The following is a 20,530-nucleotide window of genomic DNA, read 5'->3' as shown; positions in this document are numbered from 1 at the left end:
TCCAGAGTAGCCAGCAGAAATAAAAACGTTATGTCCACAAAAAGATACATATATGAATATTTATAGCGGTTTTATTCATAATTGCCTAGAACCGGGCACAACCTATAGCCATCAACACTTTGTCACACATCCACAAAAGGAAACGTCACTCAACAATAAGTAGGAATGAACCTACAGTTTGTGCCTAAATCCCAAAAGCATTTTAGTAAGTGAAAGAGGTCCAAAACAGAAGGCTACAAACTGTGGTATTGCATTTATACAACATTCTGGGGAGAGAGCAGGGTGGCAGTCGAGAGAAGAGACCACAAAGGACGCAAGGGCCTGGGAGTGGGGAGAGAGGACTTCCTACAAAGGGCACCAGCAGACTCGTGAACAAGCCAAGCAGCACCCAGAGTTTACATAGCTCAACCCTCCTAGCTGCTGGCAGACCTCTGTTGACGTCTCGTGGCTGCCCCTGGGTGGAGATGGATCTGGGCTGACATCTCAGCTTCCGGACTACTTAGTGGCTCCAAACCTGTTTCCTCCACATGCTTCACGTGTGTTTAAAGGTCGTCAACGAGGTCAGTGTATGGCACATTGCCTGGTTGTTGCCTTCTCTTCTAAAAGAAGCTAAACGATGTAAGTCACCAAATGGCTTCATCCCTAAAATCCATCGCAGTTTGCTGATAGGCTCCAGTGATTCTCCAAACAAGATTTGCAAGTATGCATGTGACACCCAAGAACAGCCCTGTAGCACTGCTTCAAGTCCCAACTGCTCTGCTTCCAATCCAGCTCCCTGCTAATGTGCCTAGGAAAGCAGTGGAAGATGGCCCAAGTACTTGGGCCCCTGCCATCCATGTAGGTGATCTGGAAGAAGCCCCTGGCTCCTGGCTTCAGACTAGCCCAGCTCCAGCCAGTGTAGCCATTTGGGGAGTGAACCAGCAGATGGAAGATCTGTCTCCACTTATCTTAGCCAAAAGGCCGAGAAGCAATGGAAGATCTCTCTTTCTGTGTAGTTTTGTCTTTCAAACAAGCAAAAAACCCAGCCCTACATGGACTTCTGACCTATCCCTATGGTAATCTGCTCCCCAAAAGGAACTCTCAGCGTCTACTGAGCTGAGTGACCTTCTGGTCTACCATTAGTAAGTGGCTGGTGTCACTTACACTCAATAGGCATAAAGACCTCCCATTCTGAGTCCTGAATTCCTCAATTTGTTCATTTTCTCCTCTCGGCACTCTTGTAAACTTGAATGCCTACATTGCTAACTACACATAGGAATTCTGCCTAGCACACAATGAAAACTTGCTGACACAAATACGGATTATCCCGAGAATCTGAGAATCTTGATGGAAGAGGAAGGACTTGAAGGATTTATGCGCACTTTGACATACTCATGATTTGAGGGAATGTATGATAGGACTGGAACCCTGGTCCAAATTCTACTCCTAAAGTGGAGTCCATGGGAGCCCCTACAGGTAATGAATCCAAAATAAACCGGCAAGTAGAGAGTAGCGGCTTTCAATATGCTATCAAAAGTTGGCTAAAAACATGTTAGCATGTCAGTGCACTAGTGGTGAGTACAGCTGCAGCTGTCTTTATAATCAAATACTTACGCTAAGATTTCTAGAGAATACTCATGTGTGATTGTGGATATTCAAATTAGGGCAATTCTGAGATGGCTCTACTAGAAAGAGTCAAGAGGGAAGAAACCCAGCCCTCTTTAGCCAGCTCGCTCACAGGCAGGATTCTTCACAACCCACATTCTTCAGAGCGATGGCTGCGAAAGGATCTCTTTCAAAGAACCAATTACATTTCTTCAGCAGAGATGTATATTTTAAGTCACGTTTCTCAAAATTTTGGTTTAATCACCAGTTTGTTTTCCAGTTTCCGGTTTTTCTTCTCAGCACGGCCTACTTACTACTCATCATGATTTCGAGCAAGCGCTTCTGTATGTGATGGTTTCATTTTCTGTTAAGGCAATGGCAGACCAGCGCTAAGAACAAATTCAGGCAGGGGGGGAAAAATCAAATATTTTTCTGCTGAATGTGCCCGTGTCCTCATGGGGATCATCCTCTACCTCAGGAGCTTGGAGGACCAGACAGGGATAGATGCTTGATGGGTTGTTTCCCTTGTTGTTATTTACTCATGGGACAGGTGTTTTTGTTTTGCTTTTCCGAAAGTTCTAAAGACAGCTCTTTTCTAAAGGAATATAATAGTGTCTCTAATCTTCTGCATAAAAGTCACTCTTCACACAAAGATATGCAGACAACATTCCAGTAAATCACCTGGGTGTGACCTATTACGGTAACCATGAAAAACATGTCCTGCCTTTGCGGGTGCTAACAAGAAAGTTGCTCTCCAGAACAGACAATTTTCCACCTCACCTCTGCAGCCTGGGGTGGACCCAACAATCTTCACTTCTTTGTGGAGAATATTTTCTTTTTTTTTTTTTTTTAAGTTCATTTTCCTCTCTACCTTACTATTTTTTTTTTTTGACAGGCAGAGTGGACAGTGAGAGAGAGAGAGACAGAGAAAAAGGTCTTCCTTTGCCGTTGGTTCACCCCTAATGGCCACTGTGGCCGGTGCACTGCAGCTGATGCACCACGCTGACCCGAAGCCAGGATCCAGGTGCTTCTCCTGGTCTCCCACGGGGCGCAGGGCCCAAGGACTTGGGCCATCCTCCACTGCACTCCTGGGCCACAGCAGAGAGCTGGACTGGAAGAGGAGCAGCCAAGACTAGAACCCAGTGTGCCGACACCGCAAGCGGAGGATTGGCCTAGTGAGCCGCGGCGCCGGCCTCTACCTTACTATTTCAAAGAGCTTCCATACGTTCTTCCTGGGGCAGGTGTTTAGCCTGCCAGTTCGGACGGCGGTTAAGATGCTTGCATTGGGTTTGATTCTTGCCTCCAGCTTCCTACCAATGCAGACAGCAGCAGTGATGGCTCAAGCAATTAGGACTCTGCCACCCATGTGGAAGACCTGGCTTGAGTTCCTGGCTCCTAGCTCCAAGCCTGGCCCAACCCTGGCTGTTGTAGGCTTTTGAGGAAAGAATCAATGAGCGGGGGTTCTGTTTGTCTGTTTCTGTCAGTCCTTGTGCCTCTTGAATAATTAAAATTTTAAGAAGCATTTAATGCTCTTCTTGCCTACAGCTTTCTTCCTTCACGAGTGTATCTGCAGTGCATCTGGGCTGCAATTTTGTCTTCAGGGGGTATTAGTGACTTACTCTCTCCCCAGTCTGTTTTGTTCCAATTACACTGCAGGAGAACTTTATTTCAATTTCTGTTCATTTATATTTGGATTACTAGCAACCTCTAGCAGAGTGCCTCTTGTGGTCTTATTTTCTGTTACTGGATGATGTGCTTCTGGAGTTTCTAAGCTTGCCATATCCCAGGTTAAGAATTCTCCGTGGTAAGTCCTGTCACCTCCCAGTACTTTCCATCAATGTGGGATGAAGCTTTTTCCTGTACCAACACACACCTCTCCCCCACCCCACCCCTTTTCTGGGTGTCCAGAAGAGCAAAGATCTTCTCGGTTTGATTCTCAGCTTTTAGCTACAATTATGGTAGAAAGAACCATCTACAGCACCAATTTAAATGGGGTGTACCTGGATATTCTACAATCAAATGGTATCCTTGGATAGAAAATAAAATCGCTATCAAGGCCATTATTGGCACAAATAGGGGGATGTTAATCTGGACTGCATATTGGATAATGTACTATATCGCTGTTAAACTTCCTGAGTGTGATCACTCTATTATGGCTATGAGAGAATGTCTTTATTCTGAAAAATCAGGCACAAATAATATAACTTACTCTCAAATAGTTCATAAAAAAGGTATATTTAATTATCTACACATACAGAGAAGTACCCCCCCACACACACACACACACTTACACACACTCACAAACACATGCAAACACTCAGCAGGGCAAGGAATGAGGCGAAATGTTTACTAGAAAAATTTAAGTGGTAGGCATAAGGGATTGTAGTGTATTATTGTTGCATTTTCTTCTATAGTTCCGAACATCCCCAACAGAAAAAGTTGAGAGGAAAAAGAAAACTATAACATACTTTAAAACTACTATAAACAGTTTTTTTTTTTAAGCACAAGTCAGAGAGAATAAAGGATTTATTAATCAGTTCTGAAACCAAACACAAATACTTTTTATTTATGGGATATCATTTTACATCAATTCCATCAAAACCTAAAACCAGTTTGCTGAACTCAAGGTAGGTGGCATAACAGTATTTTAGTTAAGCTGGGAGTCACAGGACTTGCACACTTTTATGAATGTAATGCAAATACTGACGACACGAAGCATTCACAGTTATAGGTTAGCTGCTGTTCATTAAACAGTAACCCCCAAATAGAAATTATTTTATGAAAAAAAGCAACCCACATTTTGGTCTCATTTACAGACACCCAACATTTCAGTTGGTCAATGAATTCTTTACATTTATTATACAACATATGAAAGAATATAGAATAAGGCTTACAGAGGTATTTTAGCAGTTGTAAGAATAAAAACCAAGGGCACAAACTAACTTTTAAAGCTTTCTGTATAAACTTCAAAAGCACTGTTAAAATGGAAATTGACAGGCAACAGAAATCTGAACCAAAATTTAGAGGTTTGCCTAGTCAGATTCATAAAACCCTAATTCGGAGTTCATGCTTCCAAAAAGGTGCAAGAAACATTACAGTGGATGTTTGTGGCAACTTAAAGGATAAAATTCCTGACCTACAGCAGCAGTAAACACCTAAGAGCTGTGTTCCATTACAATGGAGTATTGTAACGCGGAGTTCAAAACACAATAGAAAAGAGAGAGAAAGGGTGCAGACTCAGGTACTGGAGTAAACTCGGAAGAAGGCACCCTCACGTACTTAACATCAGCCAGTCAACAACTGGCTGATGATGTTCAATTCTGTGTAACTTAGGGAAGTCTAAGAAAAAGCATCTTATTACTCAGTCCGATTCCTTTTTCTCCTCTTAAAAATAACTACGTGAAATCAAGAAAACCGAGGGCAAGCACTCTGCAACCCCATAGTCACAGAAGTCTGTGCTTCAAGGCAGTTTAAAGATGATTTAGAGTTTTCTGAACAGGCAAGATTGTCCCTGTGCAATGCTTGCTTACATATCACACATCTGGAGATGGTTCTTCCCTGGGTGGTTCTCCTGTCCTGAATACGTTCACTGTCAATAAAATGCTAACACCTCTCCCTTCTAATAATCCTGTTATTTTAGGACTAACTGTGCTTAGTGTTAAAAAGATTCTCTAGATTCTAATATCATATTTAAAATAATTTCACCTATGATTTATATTTGCTTCAAACAAAACTAAAGTTGATCAAATTTAATAACTGCTGCCTTTAAACTTTAATTTTTTGAACTGTTTTGGGGTACTTTAGAAAATGAATCAATTCTCCATAGATCCAAGTCTGCCCATGGCTAGTCACTGCTATAACACACACACACGCATATCCATCAGAATCTTGTCCACAGAATGATCTCAATAGCTGTTGCTTGCTATCAACATTTGCTATTCTTTCAGGTATTAATTTATGCAAACTGCTATTAGATTGTAAGGTTAAAAGTGAAGAGTACAAACAAGGAATGGTTCAGTATGCTTCATCACTACAGAGCTTTTTAAACCTCTGGTTTATTTCACAGCAAACCAAACCTTTTCTATTTGGTAGAAAAAGGAAGTAGTTGCATTCTACCATAGCATGATTTTGTATATGCACACACACTGTATATACATATAAAATGTCTGTCTTTGGTGGTTCCGTTAGGGAAAAATATGAAAATCTGAACACTGTTTGCAAAGAAACTACAACAGTGGTCAAAGAGTAGCATTGTCAGTGTGCTTTACTCGTTTAATGCCATTTAAACATTCACATTTATGCTAGAAGATATTTTTGGCCAGATTTCGAGATGATTCCAAACTTCTTCCAATCATTACAAGCTCAATCGTGCATCTTGCTCAGAACTATAGCATTTAACTTGTTCACATGTACCATTAGCTCTTTACTTGGGTTAAATCACTAGATTTTTGTGTTTTCATAAAACTTTAGAGACTAAATTAGTCATCAATAGCACCAGATAGCTGGGCGAAAACATGTTATCTACACATTTTCTCAAGAAGGCAAAAAAAAAAAAAAAAAAAAAAAAAAACAACAAAAAAAACCATAAAACACAAACCTAAAAATATGATCCTGCTTATTACTCTTATTTTCTCACCTACATAAATAACGGCAGCCCCCCTTTGTACAAGTGACTCAGGGAATGACAAACGGCCCCTCCAGGAAAGGTCCTCGCCTGTGACAGGTGAGCTCAATGCTGGTGGCTGTGTCCACTGCCAGCAATGGACGTGCTGCCAGGAAAAGCCTAGCATGAAAGAAACAAAACCAGGAGGACAAACTAAAAGGAAGCTACACACTCCTCTCACAGCTCTTTGAAAGAAAGAAAAAAAAAAGAAAAAAAAAAAAAACAAACCCTAGAAAATCAGACACCACACAGATTCACTGAAATTTCAAGCCACAACTAAAAGTGCTCAGCAGTTATAAATGGCCAGCAAACCATTAGATTTTTTTTTTCCATGGAGGAGGCAAAATAAACTTTACTTAGCATGGCATACAAAGCATCAGCAGATCCAACACTGGCTAAAAGGATGCCGGGGGGGGGGGGGGGAGGGCGGGTAGGAAGGGATGGAGGGAGGGAAAATACCGTTAAATAAAGTTCATAAGAATTTAAACCCCAATTTAAAAAATAAAAAGGTGCCATTTTAATTTGGTCATTTATACCTAAATCCAAGCTGCTACAGTTTTAACACTGCAAAACAAAAAACCATGCCTTGCATGGTGGAAGTGAATGGTGGCATGTTACACATGTTGATAACGTTCATCATTTTAAGATGCTAATATTGTTAAGTAAACCAAATGGGATTTGGCCTATGCCACTGAAAAGTTAGTTTAGGACTCCCACCCCCTTCCAAAAGTTGGCCTCTTAAACAGTAAGGTTAATTCTGGCAATGTTTGCTCATGGTTAAGGTTGTTTTGTCTCATCTTCTGAAATGCTACATTTGAGACCAAATGAAGTATAATTGGTTCATTTGAAAAAAGGGACTAGAAATATGCCACAAAATTATTTGTACAATACATTTTTGCAGAAATAATCTCTAGGTGAAGCTTTTTCTTTTTATACACATATACAAAATTTAAACAGCAATATACACATAATCACAGTGAGGACGTTGGCAAATTCACCAATCTGTAGTGTAAATACAAACTGCAAAGCAGCCTTTCAAGAGAACAATGCTACACAGCAAACAGAGCTGGTCCAGTCAATAGCAAACACCAAAACATCCCTGCCAAAGGGAGACAGTGCAAGAAAAGCAGCATGCGCTTTGATACAAACAGCAATTTATGGCTAATGGTTGACATAACTGTGGTAACAGTGACTCTCTCGCTGCTATGTATAAAGTCCTAAGACATCTGTTTGTCTTTATACCACTCCACAAACTCGTCCAACAACACTGGCCCTGGGGAGAGAGAGAAAACAACGTGGCTCTGAGGCTGTTTCCAAGGAGAAAGACATGCACATACACATGCTGGGAGAGGCGGGAGTGAACACTCAGCCACAGTACTTACATGCTCCATCTTCGTCGTAGTTGCTCAGGTCGAGATTAATTGTTCGGCTAAACTCTAGCACATTGCACCACTGGTCTTTGTTAATAACTTTGTATTTTGATTGCTGGTGAATGGGAAAGTAATAGCAATTACTAACTGAAAATGAACAAAGGGGAGGGTTTAAACTGCTGTATGAATCAACTTCAAGTTCATTGTTGGGGGGCTTCTTTCCATTTGAGGTGTGTTAAGTATCAATCTAGGATGGTGGGTGAGAGCAAGAGTTGAACTTTAGATGACAATTTTCATTACAAAAATATTATAGCCACATAAAATGGTAAGCACATCAAAGAAACACACTTTCATACCTCTGGAAGTGCAACTTCTTAAATGGCAAATGTCCTTTTATATAAAATGGGACAACACCTACTTCATGGAGACATTGCAAGGATTAAAAGAGATAATCTATGTAATTCATGTATAGGATCCATTAATAAGCTCTGCCATGATCAGCATTGCTCACTGCCAAGTCACTGGCTTAAAGCACATGCAGCAGTGGGTCACTCAATGAAAACCTGTAAGTGCTACAAGTGGTCTTGGCACTAGATGCCCTTGTAATAGAAGAAAGTGACTGTTCTAGTCATTCAAAACATGAATCTCATCACAAAAGAAGTAGAATAGCCATGGCATGGTGTTTCTATTCCTCTTAGACAAGAAATAAGCCATAGTTATATTTTAAATACTGTATCCTTATATCATTATAAATTTAGAAATAAAATCTGGAGCCAAAAATTTATAAATCCTTACCACTGAGATCAAGAAATATCATAAAATAATACAGGTACATAAAAAGCCCAGAGAGTTACCAATGATTTTAAGGATGCAAACACAAGAAAAGCAGAAATCAAAAAATTACTGTTTCTTTTTTAGCTTTCTAAGCACCTAAAAATAAAAACCAGTCTTAAAATAGTTGACAATGCTCCCAGAATTGTGCAAAGTCAAATTGGCAATGTCTTTCGGCTAAAGAAACCTTTACACTCAGGCTCAGGTCCTGCTGTGCTTGCTGAGAACAAGAACCGAGTCCATTTATTTTCTGAATGGTGCTAATTTATCTCATAGGGTTGTCTGAGAAATTAGAACAAGCCATACAAGAATGTACATATGAACTAGTGTGTAAACAAATGTTTCTTACATTAAGACCAACTTTAATAACAGTCCTCAAAGAATGGTATCTGTTGCTAAGCTTTTCTGGACCATTACACAAAGTAAGTCGCAAGAAGGATGACTTCAAGAGGGAAGCTGGAGCCAAGGGAAGGCCCTGGACTTTCTCAGAGACCCAGCACCCACATCTCTGCAGGCTGAGGGCATTTTTTTTTTTTTTTTTAAAAAAAAGGGCTTAGCCAAGATACATGACAACCCAAGTAACTCCAGTCTGTATCTCAGATCCCTCCAGATCCTGCATGATGACATTTCAACAACAACCAGAATATTCAGTCACCAATACTTCAACAAAACACAATGATGGTGTAAGGTAATGGATTCTTTCTGATACAAAGCTGAAGAAAAGTTAAACCAAAGGAGATACTGTCAGTTTGCCTAGGACTAGACTGAGCTAAGGTCCTTAGAGATAAAAGTAGACAAGAAGTGACAACAAACTGATTTTAGTAAGAAGGCAGATGACTGTTTTTTTAACCTTTACTTAATAAAAGTGGAAGTTCCTCCAAAAGAAAGCCGGTCTTCTCCATTGTTATAAGGAGCAGGAAATCTAAACAAAATGAAGCTTTTAAAATGGAGATGAGAAAGGAGAGGAAAGGACAGAGCTGTGGCCATTTCTGACATATCTGTAACGTGGAGTGATGCAACACAGTGTTACACGCATACACAAATGCGCTCCGAGAAGAGAGGTCATTGCTGAATGACAGCAAGTTTGTCACCAGAATTCCTACAGGCAGAAAGCACAACAAACAAAAACATTACATAAAATGGTTAAAGTATATTTGGTAGTTCTAAGCAAGCAAACATACATTTCATAAAATAACAATTTGGTACCTCTAAGAATTGGTGAAAAACTGGAAAAAGGGGCCAGATTTTTCCTAATAACAGTCCCAACATGCACTTGGCAGTGTTTATGTCTAGGCTGCGCTGGTCCTTTTCCTGTTTAACAAACAAAAACAAGGATGAGCCAGATGCCCCCAAAATAACAAATTCCAATCATCCAAATTTGTATTTCACTTCAACAAGAAATTAGTAAACAGCTCATTTACCATATAACCACAAAAACCCTGATTCAAAAGCTAAGGCGGGGGAGGGAAGGCAGTCAAACATGGCGGAAGGCTTGAACGTGTCAGTACTATATAAATTATAAATTTACTGTAAGAAACTCATGTCTACTGAATGATGATCCTGATGCAAAATCACTGAGTTATGTAGTACCAGTACTCATTTCCCAAGAAAAATAAAAATCTGTAACTCGATAGCTTGACTTGACATTTGTAATTATAAAATCACAATTGTTGATCTTAAAGCCTATAACTTAATTTAAAGGTTTTGATTTGCATGCTTAGGAATCAGGTTTCCTTCAAAAACAAATCATTTTTTCCAATAGTTTTACCTTATGAGGTAAATTTTTGTTCATACCTAAGCATGCTAGAATTAAATTGTTAATAATCGTTGGGGCTTTGAGGCTCCCCTATCAAAGGATGTGTTCATCCACAGGCTCCGGGGCAAGTAGGATGTCTGCCTATAAAGCCCTGCTTACCTTGGAGTTCTCAGACTTGAATCTCCTAACCAAATACCCCCAAACTAGTAAACAAGCAAAGGACAATATTTCCTAGGAAACCAGAAGAGAGAGTACACAAACCTAGATTACGTTTAGTCCATTTACATTTGCAGTTAACGATCCTGATTCCTCATTCTCATCTTTCTTACAAGTTTCCATTCTGGAACCACAAGGGGGTAGTTTCTATGGAAAGGGATGGAGGGCCTGGGACTAGTGGTAGTAACCTTACAAAGCTGGCCACCACATGGTTTCTTAATAAGAGAGAAAATATGTAAACATATTTTTTGACAAAGGGAGAAAGTGCCTGGCTACCCCACTGGAGTTGAATCTAAATATTCACCAAAGTAAGGGACGATGCTGTGGCATGCAACTACATGTCCCTTCAGGTAGAATTAACTGTCACCTCAAGGACTCAAACAGTGAAATGCTCTTCAGTATACAAAGAATTTGAGGCATGCCACTGACTTTAAAAGTGAAGAAACAATACAGCCAATGTAAGGGCCTTAGTCAATAACAGCACACAAGGGAGATGAAGACACAGAGACGTGCTACTTAACGGAGATGTGCAGTAGATCTGAGTTTTGGTCCCAGTCATAAAGTGTGACCACTGTTCACAAAGAGAAGAGGTCAGGTGGCTCCAAGTCACCCTTCTCTGCTGACAGGCAGCTGAAGTCTCAAGATGGCAGGGATGCTGTAGTTCCCCAGTTTACGCAAGTAAGTGGGGCCTCCTCTCCAAGGCATTCTCCACCCGTCCCTTGGCCATGCAGACTGCCTGTTCTGGGGTGCATTTATTACTAGTGGAGAAGAGGACAGTAGAAGAGGCGCTCTAGAGATTGCCTGCCTTTTGCCAATCAAGCCTCATTGGTTAGTTGAGTTTCAAGGCCTTATACTTCAGTGATACACTGGGCAAGCAAATGGCAACTTCCTCTTACTCCATAACACAGGTGCGGCAGACGGCATTAGCATACTATCCTATGAAGCAATCTACAAGAAAAACTGTTAGGAAACACAAGCAGCACCACAGGACCAGGCCACGTCCATTTGTCAACACAAGAGCTCGTGCAGCGTGGGGCTGACAGCACTGGCCCTCTGGAAAAGTTTTCCCTGGGGAGAGTTTGTACTCAAGTCACTGAAGCCCAATCTCTAGTCTTGCTTTGATAAGTACTGTGTCTTCTTCCATCATCATCATCATCATCAACTCCTATGTCCCCGTCACAGTGGACATACACTAAGGTGACAAAAAAGAAAAAAAGATACAAAGGAGCTGGACAGACTCTTCGCAACAATATAACCATCCAACAAACTGATGACGATCATGAAGGATTTCAACGTATGTGTTTGGCAGCGGTGCCAAAACATGGAGGAAAGGATCAGACTCACAGGACCGGAAAGCTGAGCAGCACTCACTTACTCCTGCTCTGCAAGGGTGCCAGCCAGCAGCTCGCAATCACTAACACCATCTTCTGCCTAGCAAATAAGAGAAAGACATTATGGATGCACTCACAGTCTGAACAGTGGCAACTCCCTGATAACCAGCATTGCCTGTGGGTGGACTTGGGTTAAGTGCCAGCAGCCATCACTGGAAACACTCAAATAATTCCTAGGCGCCAACAGTGGAGAGATCCCACAGCCAACAACTGTAAACTTGAAAATGGAGACACTCCCAGGGGGTTCTCTGATAACTGAGGGTCCCAAAGGCATTCTCTGCAAAGGAGTTCCCAATCAGAAGTGAAATGAATCTCCCAGGATGCAACCAGGCAGCCATCAACAAATGGGCATTTTAAAAATAATAACCACCTTAACAACTTAAAGGAGTACACAAAGATAGCCAAAAGCTCTCTGTAAGAAGTGAAGACAGTATAGTCAAAACCAGCCCTGTGACCCTCTGCTCATGGGGTAAAAAGGAGATCGACAGATTTCTGCACCTAAGCACGAAGTACCTAGACAGCCTGCCAAGAGCTACTGAGCATCCTCAGAGGGCCCGTCAAGAGGAAGAGAGAAGGAAATGGAAACTTCTCTTCCCATTCATCTTGTGATTGAAAATGTGTACATATACTCCACCAACTTTAATTTTCTCAGATAAACAACTTTTGTGTCATTTTTCAAAATAACAGGAACTGGATAGATGTACCAATCCCCTACAATACACAATTAATCTCTGCCTTAGACTGAAAACACAGGAACCAAAGGGTATCAAGGCTCTAACAGTGTAGCTGCAAAATCAAAGGGTCCTATTTCTAAGAAGTTACATTTTACATGTGGACTAAATGCACTTCCAGAGTCAGAGACTAGCAACAAACAGCTAAAGAGAGAATAAGGAAGATTTATTAAGGTCTGATTTGGAGTCACAGTATAATAGTAAACAATAAAAATAGTGCCTATGCTTATGTAAAACTGTTTCAGTTCTCCTATAAAATAGGACAATTAAACACTTTTTTCTTAAAGTGACACAACTATAAGGAAACACAAACAAAAAAAGTTAATTATAAATATGTGAGTATAAATATGACATTGCCAAAACTAATCTTCAAATACCTAGGTACCCATAATCTGAGGTATCAGAGGTCCCTAACTATTTCAGATTAAAAATTTCCAATTTTCACCAAGTTTTAATAGCTTGAGACTAGGTGTGAAAAGAGGAACCTTACTTTACTGAAATTATTTTAACAAAGAGCTTCAACAGGAAAGAATTTTAAAGCTTTTCCAAAGACGTGAGTTAGACTCAAGAAACAATATGTAAGCAATCATGACTCCAACCATACACGGCCAGGGCTAGTCTTAAATCGGCATGTGAAAACAAAAGGCCTGAAGGAAAGACCATGACGTACACCACGCACTCTCGTGTGACCACAGGGATGACGCTGACACAAGCACAGTCAGCCTTCTCAGCTCAGCTACCTACACAGATGCGAGGTAGAACCAGCGGACTCGAAGAACTCCAATCTCAAATACTACAGTTCAGTTGATGAAACGGAAATTGGTTTAATGGAAATTAGTTTTTTTAAAAGACATATTAAAAAGCAAAAAGTTGAAACTCAGGCATAGCCTCCCACTGGGAAAAATATATCTAATACAATTAAAATAATTATGCTCTTAGAACTTAGCTAACACTGGTTTACATATAACAATGTCTGCAAGGCAATTAATTAAAGCTCAACTATTGACATTTCCTATAAAACAAAAGAAAAACATTTTGCCAACAGGCACAGTCTTTCCTTACTGCTTTTGCGTGGTACACTTGGAGTCTATTACTGCAAGCACTAGTCTCAGAAAATAAGTCATTACTTGAATCTTGAGGCTTGCATACACTTAAGTCATGGCAATGAAGAAGAATTAAACAACTAGTTCTAGTTCTATGGTTAACTTCTACTGAGAACTTACTCTGACCCAGAAATTGTCCTAAGTGCCTTACACTTAAACCCATTTTACACATAGGTGCTGTTATTATGTCCAATTTATCAATAAGGAAACTGAACATGGGGAGTTAGTACCAGTCAAGAAATGGTATAAATGTATTAAAAGTAATTTAGGGCATTAAAATAATTAGGGTATTAAAACTATACCAGAAGGGCAGGCACTGTGGTGTAGTGGGTAAAGCCACCACCTGAGGCGCTGGCATCCCATATGGGCACCAGTTTGAGTCCTGCCTGCTCCACTTCCAATCCAGCTTTCTGCTTTGGCCTAGGAAAGCAGTAGAAGATGCCCCAAGTCCTTGGGCCCCTGCACCCACGAGGGAGATCTGGAGGAAGCTCCTGGCTCCTGGCTTTGGATTGACACAGCATCAGCTGTTGTGGCTATCTGGGGAGTGAACCAGCGTATGGCAGACCTTTCTCTCTCTCACTCTCTCTCTCTCTACCTCTCTGTAACAACTCTGCCTTTCAAATAAATAAATAAATCTTTATATTAAAAAAACTATACCAGAAAGTTCTATTTTCATTTAAAGTATGCTTTCTAAGAGGTCTGCTGTGTTGGTTAATTTTAAGTTACTACTTTTAGAAGTCCTAATTTTTAAGTAGGAGAAAAAAAAATAGAGCCAGGGCAGGGGGGAAGGTGAGGTGAGGAGACTGGAATTTTGCTTCCAACTAAGATGGACCCACCCTGACCAGATTTCCCTTTTCACTCACAACCAGAAAACAGGACAAAAGGTCGAAGTGATGGATTTCACACATGGAGAAACGGGCAGCACAGCACCGCAAGCCCTGACAGCAGGAGACCTACAGCAGGGCCCGTAAGACACCAGCTCACTGCATGCAGGTGGTTCCAGGCCACAGAGAGGAAAGGGAAACCCAGGCCAAGGCCAGCAGCGCTAGGTTGGAGACGACAGAGTGGACTTCAGGGAGGCAGAGGCGACTACCATTTGTGGAGCAAAATGTGAGCGAGGTGTGAGTTGAACCTTGAGATCCAGGGACCTTCTGAGTGGTCTCCTGGGGCCTTGGGCTGAGTACTAATCAGCACACAGCGACAGGAAACATGCTGTGTCTGCAGGAAGAACCACTGGAAATGAGGAAGCAGAAGTCTGGCTGGGAACAGTTTGTGCTGCCGCGGGCATAACACATAGGGCACTGGGTAGAATCCTCAAGATTCAGCCTTCATTGAGGGGCTGACTCATCTCTAGAATAGAAGCTGCTTCGGAACAGCCCTTTCAAAGGATCACACTGATTCTACGTAAATTAACTATGTACCAGGAGCGAAAATATCCAACACTATTTAAAGGAATAGAACACCACCAATCAACAATATAAAATTCACATTATCCAGCCCCAATTAAAAAAAAAAAAAAAAAAAACAACCCCTGTAAGAACTGCAAGGAAGTTGGACAACATGACCGAGAACTAAGAGAATAATCAACCAATAAAAAGAGACCTGAAATGACAGAGATGATGGACTCAGAAGACTAGCTTGTTTAAAAAAATATCTACTATAAACATGTTCTAGTTATTTCAGGGGATAGAAGGAAGCATTATCATGTGAGGAGATAACTGAAATATTTAAAAAAAAGACCTAAAAGAAATTTCTGGAGATGAAAAACAGTATCTGAATATATTTAAAATATGCTAGTTGAAATTAACAGCAAATTAGAAAATGCAAAGGAAAGATTAATACTGGAAGACACAGAAATAAAAATACACCCAAAATGAAACAAAGAGGAGGAAAAAATGAGTGCAATATCAATGGCATGTAGAATAACATCAAGCAATTGAACAAAGGTATAAGCGAACAGAAAGAAAAACATTTAACACCACTTGATAGAAGATCTCTCTCCCTCTCCCTTTCTCTCTGTGTCTTTCCCTGTCTCTCAATCTGCCTTTCAAATAAATAAATACTTTCTTAAAAATTTAAGAAACAGTTGAATAACATAACATAAATTATAAACTCACGGCTCCAAAAATCTCAACAAACTCCAACCAGAATAAACATAAGGAAAATTATGCCAAGGGACATCATAATCAGCTTGCTGAAAAGTAGTGAAAAAAAAAGGCAAACGATGCCAGGTAGAAATCCAGATTTACACAAAAGCAGTAAACAACACAGAAATGATCTATTTCAGGAACCATAACAGAGATTTTTGCCTATTTACAGCAAAAATGTTAATAATATATTGTGATCTGTATAGCATAAGTAGAATGTAAGACAAGAATAGTATAAAGTATGGAAGAGGAAAATGAAAATATTCTGGTGTAAACGTTCTTGTGTTTTCTATAAGGTGGAATAACATGGGAAGACAGATTGAACATTTAAAGATGTATATTGTAAAACCTAAAGCAATTACTAGAAAAAAGAGATATGGCTAATAAGGCAATAGTGAAAAAAATGGAATCATTGAAAAAAAATCTAAAAGAAGGCAAGAAAAAAGCAACAAAAGGCAAGATGGGACAAATAGTGGGAAAACAGCAAGATATGAGATATAAACTTAACCATCCCAATTATTACATTAAATGTAAACAGTTATAGCATCCTAATTAATATAGATATTGAGGGGCTAGCATTGTGGTGTACTGGATTAAGCCTCCTGCAACACTGGTATCTTATTTCGGTGCGGTTTAAGTCCTGGCTGCTCTACTTCTAGTCCAGCTCTCTGTTAATGTGCCTAGGAAGGCAGAAGAGGATGGCCCAAGCACCTGGGCCCCTGCACCCATGTTGAAGACCAAGATGGAGTTCTTGGTTCCTAGCTCTATGGCTTCTACTTAAGCTAGCCCTGAATTTGAGGCTACTTGGGGAGTGAATCATTGGATGGAAGATCTTTCTGTCTCGCCCTTTTTCTTTGATACTCTGCCTTTCAAACAAATGAATAAAAAAGAAATCCACTTTCGATGTAAAGCAACAGAGGTTAAAAAAAAAAAAAGCTGGAGTAATTGTATCAGACAAAGCAGACCTCAAAACAAGGGGTAAAGAATAAAGAGCAAAGAATAAAGAATTCAGAACAAAGAGGTTATGACAATTATTATCTCTTTTAAAGATTTAATTGTTTATTATTTGAGAGGCAGAGTCACAGACAGAGAGAGGGAGAGACAGAGAAATCTTCTATCTGCTGGTTTACTTCCCAAATGGCTGCAACAGTCGGAGCTGAACCGATCTGAAGACAGGAGCCAGGAGCTTCTACTAGGTCTCCCACACAAGTGCAGGGGCCCAAGGACTTGGGTCATCTACTGCTTTCCCAGGCCATGGCAGGGAGCTGGATCGGAAGAGGAGCAGCCAGGACTCAAACTGGTGCCCATGTGAGATGCCGGTACCACATGTGGAAGCTTAATCTACTATGCCACAGCACTGGCCACCAGGATATGATAATACTAAGTATGGCTAAACTTAGTATCAGAGCTTCAAAATATACGAAGTAACAAAAAATTACAGAAGTGACAGGAGAAATAATTAAGGTGGAGAATTCAACATCCCTGTCTCAGCAATTAACAAAACAAGTAGACAGAAATCAATACAGATACAAGACTGTAACGTTATTAACATTATTAACCAACTTGATCTAATAGCCACTTATGGAATATTCTACTAAACAACAGCAGAATATTCATTCCTTTCAGGTACACATAAAACATTCCTCCCAGCAGACCATATTTTGGACCATAAATCAATCAGATTAAAATCATACAGGGTATGTTCTCTGATTACAATAAAATTAAACTAGGCATCAATAATAGATTATTTGCAAAATTTTAAATACTTGGAAAGTAAAAAACATACCTCTAAATAACAAATGGTTTAAAAAAGAAACTCCAAGGGAAACTGGAGAATATTTTTAAGTGAATGCAAATGAAAACACAACATCTCAAAACCTAAAGCACAGCTAAGCAAAATGAAGTAAAAATGAAGACTGCTAAATTCACCTTACAGCCTGTTTTAGCTGCACTGAATCAATCCAGTAATTAAATAATGATTAGACGTGGGCAGCTGTTATTCATCATTACATAAAAGGGCTTAATTCACCAGTATTTATTGCAGCTCCTTAAAAGCAAAGAAGCATGGTTACTCCTGGCTGTAGGAAGGAAGAAAACACACTGTCCCACACCCACCAAGAGAAACTAAGGTCTGACCCCAACGCCAAAGCCAGGGGGGACACAGAGCTCTGCAAGTGAAGGCAGCACTATCTTCCTGCACAGGATGAGCCAGGGAAGCTGCACAGAGTAGAAGCAAGTGGTTTGGGCCCAGAAGCTGGATAGGGCTGTGAGAGCACAAACCAAGGTCTAGGCAAGGGCCCGCTATGTCCAAGGCAGAGTAGCGAGGCTGAAAGGCCAGACAGTAGGTTCAGTGAGCAACAGTTACTGCAGTTTCACCAGGGCACAGCTGCAGCATGGGAAGGGGAAGCTTGGGACTCCACTGAGAGGACCCAGGGTAACCTACAGGCTGGACTTGGGGGTTTGAATCTTGGGTCTACTGTCTACACGCACAACAGGACAAGGTCAAATTTCTCCACTTCCTTAAGGCCCACTTTCTCTTGACAGTAGGTTGAAACCATCTCTGTCCCTCTGAGCGGGGAATGAGAGCAAGTGTACTGTAAACACTGGGAAACACTATACTAATATAAAAGCACTGGGAAGGTCCGGAGGGGCTTTGGGGGCAGCAAAGGGGCAAAGGCAGAGGAATGACACCCTAGTGATGCAAATGCTGGGTGAGAAAGTAAGGCTACTGCAGGAGTCGGCTCGGGAGAAGCAAGGACTTCAACTGCTGAGGCTGTGGTGGAGCCTGAGGTGGGCCCCTGGGACTGACCCAGCATGGGACAGGAGCCGGGGAGGAGGAAAGGAGAACCTCAGTCAAAGTGTAGTGGGTGTCTGGGAGAATTCGGAGCTCCCAAACAAGGAAGCTAACAAGCAGCTGATCTGGGCGGAGAAGATAGCATGATGATGCCAAAAGGAACTTCTACTCTGACTCTAAGGAACTGTTGACTCTGGGAAGGAAAAATAAACCTCATCAATAAACTATTTCATCTTAGGAACTATTTTGTCTATTGTAAAACATCTGGAAATAATTTACATATACAGTTACACAGATGCCTTTTACTCAAGCAGTATATCTGAGTTTTGCCTGATCGTTTCTAGCATCAATACATTTTCCCGCATGTTGGGATTCTACTAGAAGGCTGGAAAATGGGAAAAAAAAATACATGAATAAGGGCACCAGAGAGAACTACCACTGTGTTAGTGCAGTTGCATCAGAATTCATCAAATAAACTTTTGGTGCTGAACTAGCACAGCAAAAGAGAACAGAAAAGTTAAGAAGATCAGCAAAGTAGTAAGGGAAGAAAGAATTGTTTGTCACTGATTTCTCTGCTTAAAAAAATAATAAATCTTTTTTTTAAAGAAAATACAGTCAATGAAGAAAGCTTAGTCACTTGAATCTACAGGACAGAGACTTACTAGAAAACATCACTCTAGACTAAAGTACAATGACATGGGCTGTGGCTGTCTGAATGAACACAAAGCCAACTGGTGCTCTAGACTTCACTACCTATGGTGGCCAGACCAACAAGTCAAACTTATGTCACATCCTTCCACATCTGGCTTTGACTCAAAAAGTGACAAGTAGAATAAAAACTTCAAAATGATGATTAAAAAAATACATTTGAATAATGTTTACTATAATTAGCTTAGGTCTGAATTTCACCTGATTTCCAAATATACTAATAGCACCCAAAGTAAAACTGGATTAGACACGATTAGCTTATCCTAGTAAACATAGTGAGTGAAGGGGGAAGGTTTACTGTTCTGTAAAAAGGAGCTTCTTCAAACTAACTGGAGTGATATTCACACAGTGTCTATTCCATGCCTGTGTTTCAGTTAATTCCAAGCCAGACCCAAATACAAGTAAAGGTCTGCCATTATAGCTTTTTGCTAACAAGCAAGTTTTTTGCCCCAAATCAGTTAGCCTTAAAAGCATACCTGAAGAAAGAAGTACTAACTAGCACCCTGTGAGCAATTTATTCAAGTTCCTTGCTGGGGCATGTCAAAACAAACCTCAACAGGCAAAGGAGGGGCGGGGGTGGGGAGGGAAACATCTGGATAGGCTCCAGAGAACTCACCCGTGCAAAGTCAAACGCGTATCTGTAAATCAGTTTAAAGTTTGTAGAATCGTTTAATAATGATCTTAAGTAATCCAAAGTATTTCTGAGTTTTTCTGTTGTGTCACATCTAGAAAAATAGAATAGAGGCAAATTAAAACCCAAGGTCTTTTTTAATTCTCTTCAATCACGGTGGTACTACAAGACATCACCAAAGGGAAAGATAAAAATCCTGAAGTGAGAACGTGTCTGTGAGGACCTACTTTTTCTACGTTTAAAAAAAAGTTTCAAACGTACAGAATAATAAGCACCCATATATCCATCTCCTTGCTTCCACAATGAATATTTTGTCACACGTGTGCATTCGGCCTCACAAGCATGCCTTTTTATACCATTTGAACGCTGGCAACCACAATGTCATTTCACTCCCAACCACTTCAATATCATCATCATCACTCTTAATATCACATCACTGTTGGCTTTCTAATATAGAAGTCTACAATAGCTAATATACAATCCACAGGCACGTTTCCCAGTTGTTCAACTTTCCTTTATAGCAGCTGTTTTTGATCTCAGATCCAATCAAGGAGCATGCATTGCTTTTAATTGTCAAGCCTCCTTAGTCTCTACAAGAGAGTTCT

The 20,530-nt window shown here is 40.5% G+C and overlaps 1 protein-coding gene across 13 annotated transcripts in view; it reads right to left on the bottom strand.

Moving 5' to 3' along the window:
* Positions 1-4,124: 4,124 nt before the first annotated feature.
* The window catches only part of DCUN1D4 (defective in cullin neddylation 1 domain containing 4), a 74,587-nt gene continuing 58,181 nt past the window's right edge, over positions 4,125-20,530 (bottom strand). For 6 of the 13 annotated variants that reach the window (XM_051831598.3, XM_070068204.2, XM_070068206.2 and 3 more), the window contains exons 8-11: positions 19,911-20,019; positions 9,655-9,759; positions 7,630-7,732; positions 4,125-7,520 (exon numbers count right to left, since the gene is read on the bottom strand). In XM_051831598.3, the coding sequence (XP_051687558.1) occupies positions 7,465-7,520; positions 7,630-7,732; positions 9,655-9,759; positions 19,911-20,019 (373 nt within the window). In that variant the 3' untranslated portion in view covers positions 4,125-7,464. Of the gene's footprint in view, positions 7,521-7,629; positions 7,733-9,654; positions 9,760-10,465; positions 11,613-11,795; positions 11,852-19,910; positions 20,020-20,530 lie in introns of all 13 variants that reach the window. The other 7 variants (XR_016228887.1, XR_016228885.1, XR_016228886.1 and 4 more) reach the window with 4 other exon arrangements.

The sequence above is a fragment of the Oryctolagus cuniculus genome, chromosome 2 (assembly GCF_051225735.1).
Source record: "Oryctolagus cuniculus isolate XC-2025 breed Fujian yellow rabbit chromosome 2, ASM5122573v1, whole genome shotgun sequence".
Lineage (NCBI taxonomy): Eukaryota > Metazoa > Chordata > Mammalia > Lagomorpha > Leporidae > Oryctolagus > Oryctolagus cuniculus.
Note: the sequence above shows the minus strand (reverse complement) of the source record. Positions and strands in the feature narration are given on the sequence as shown.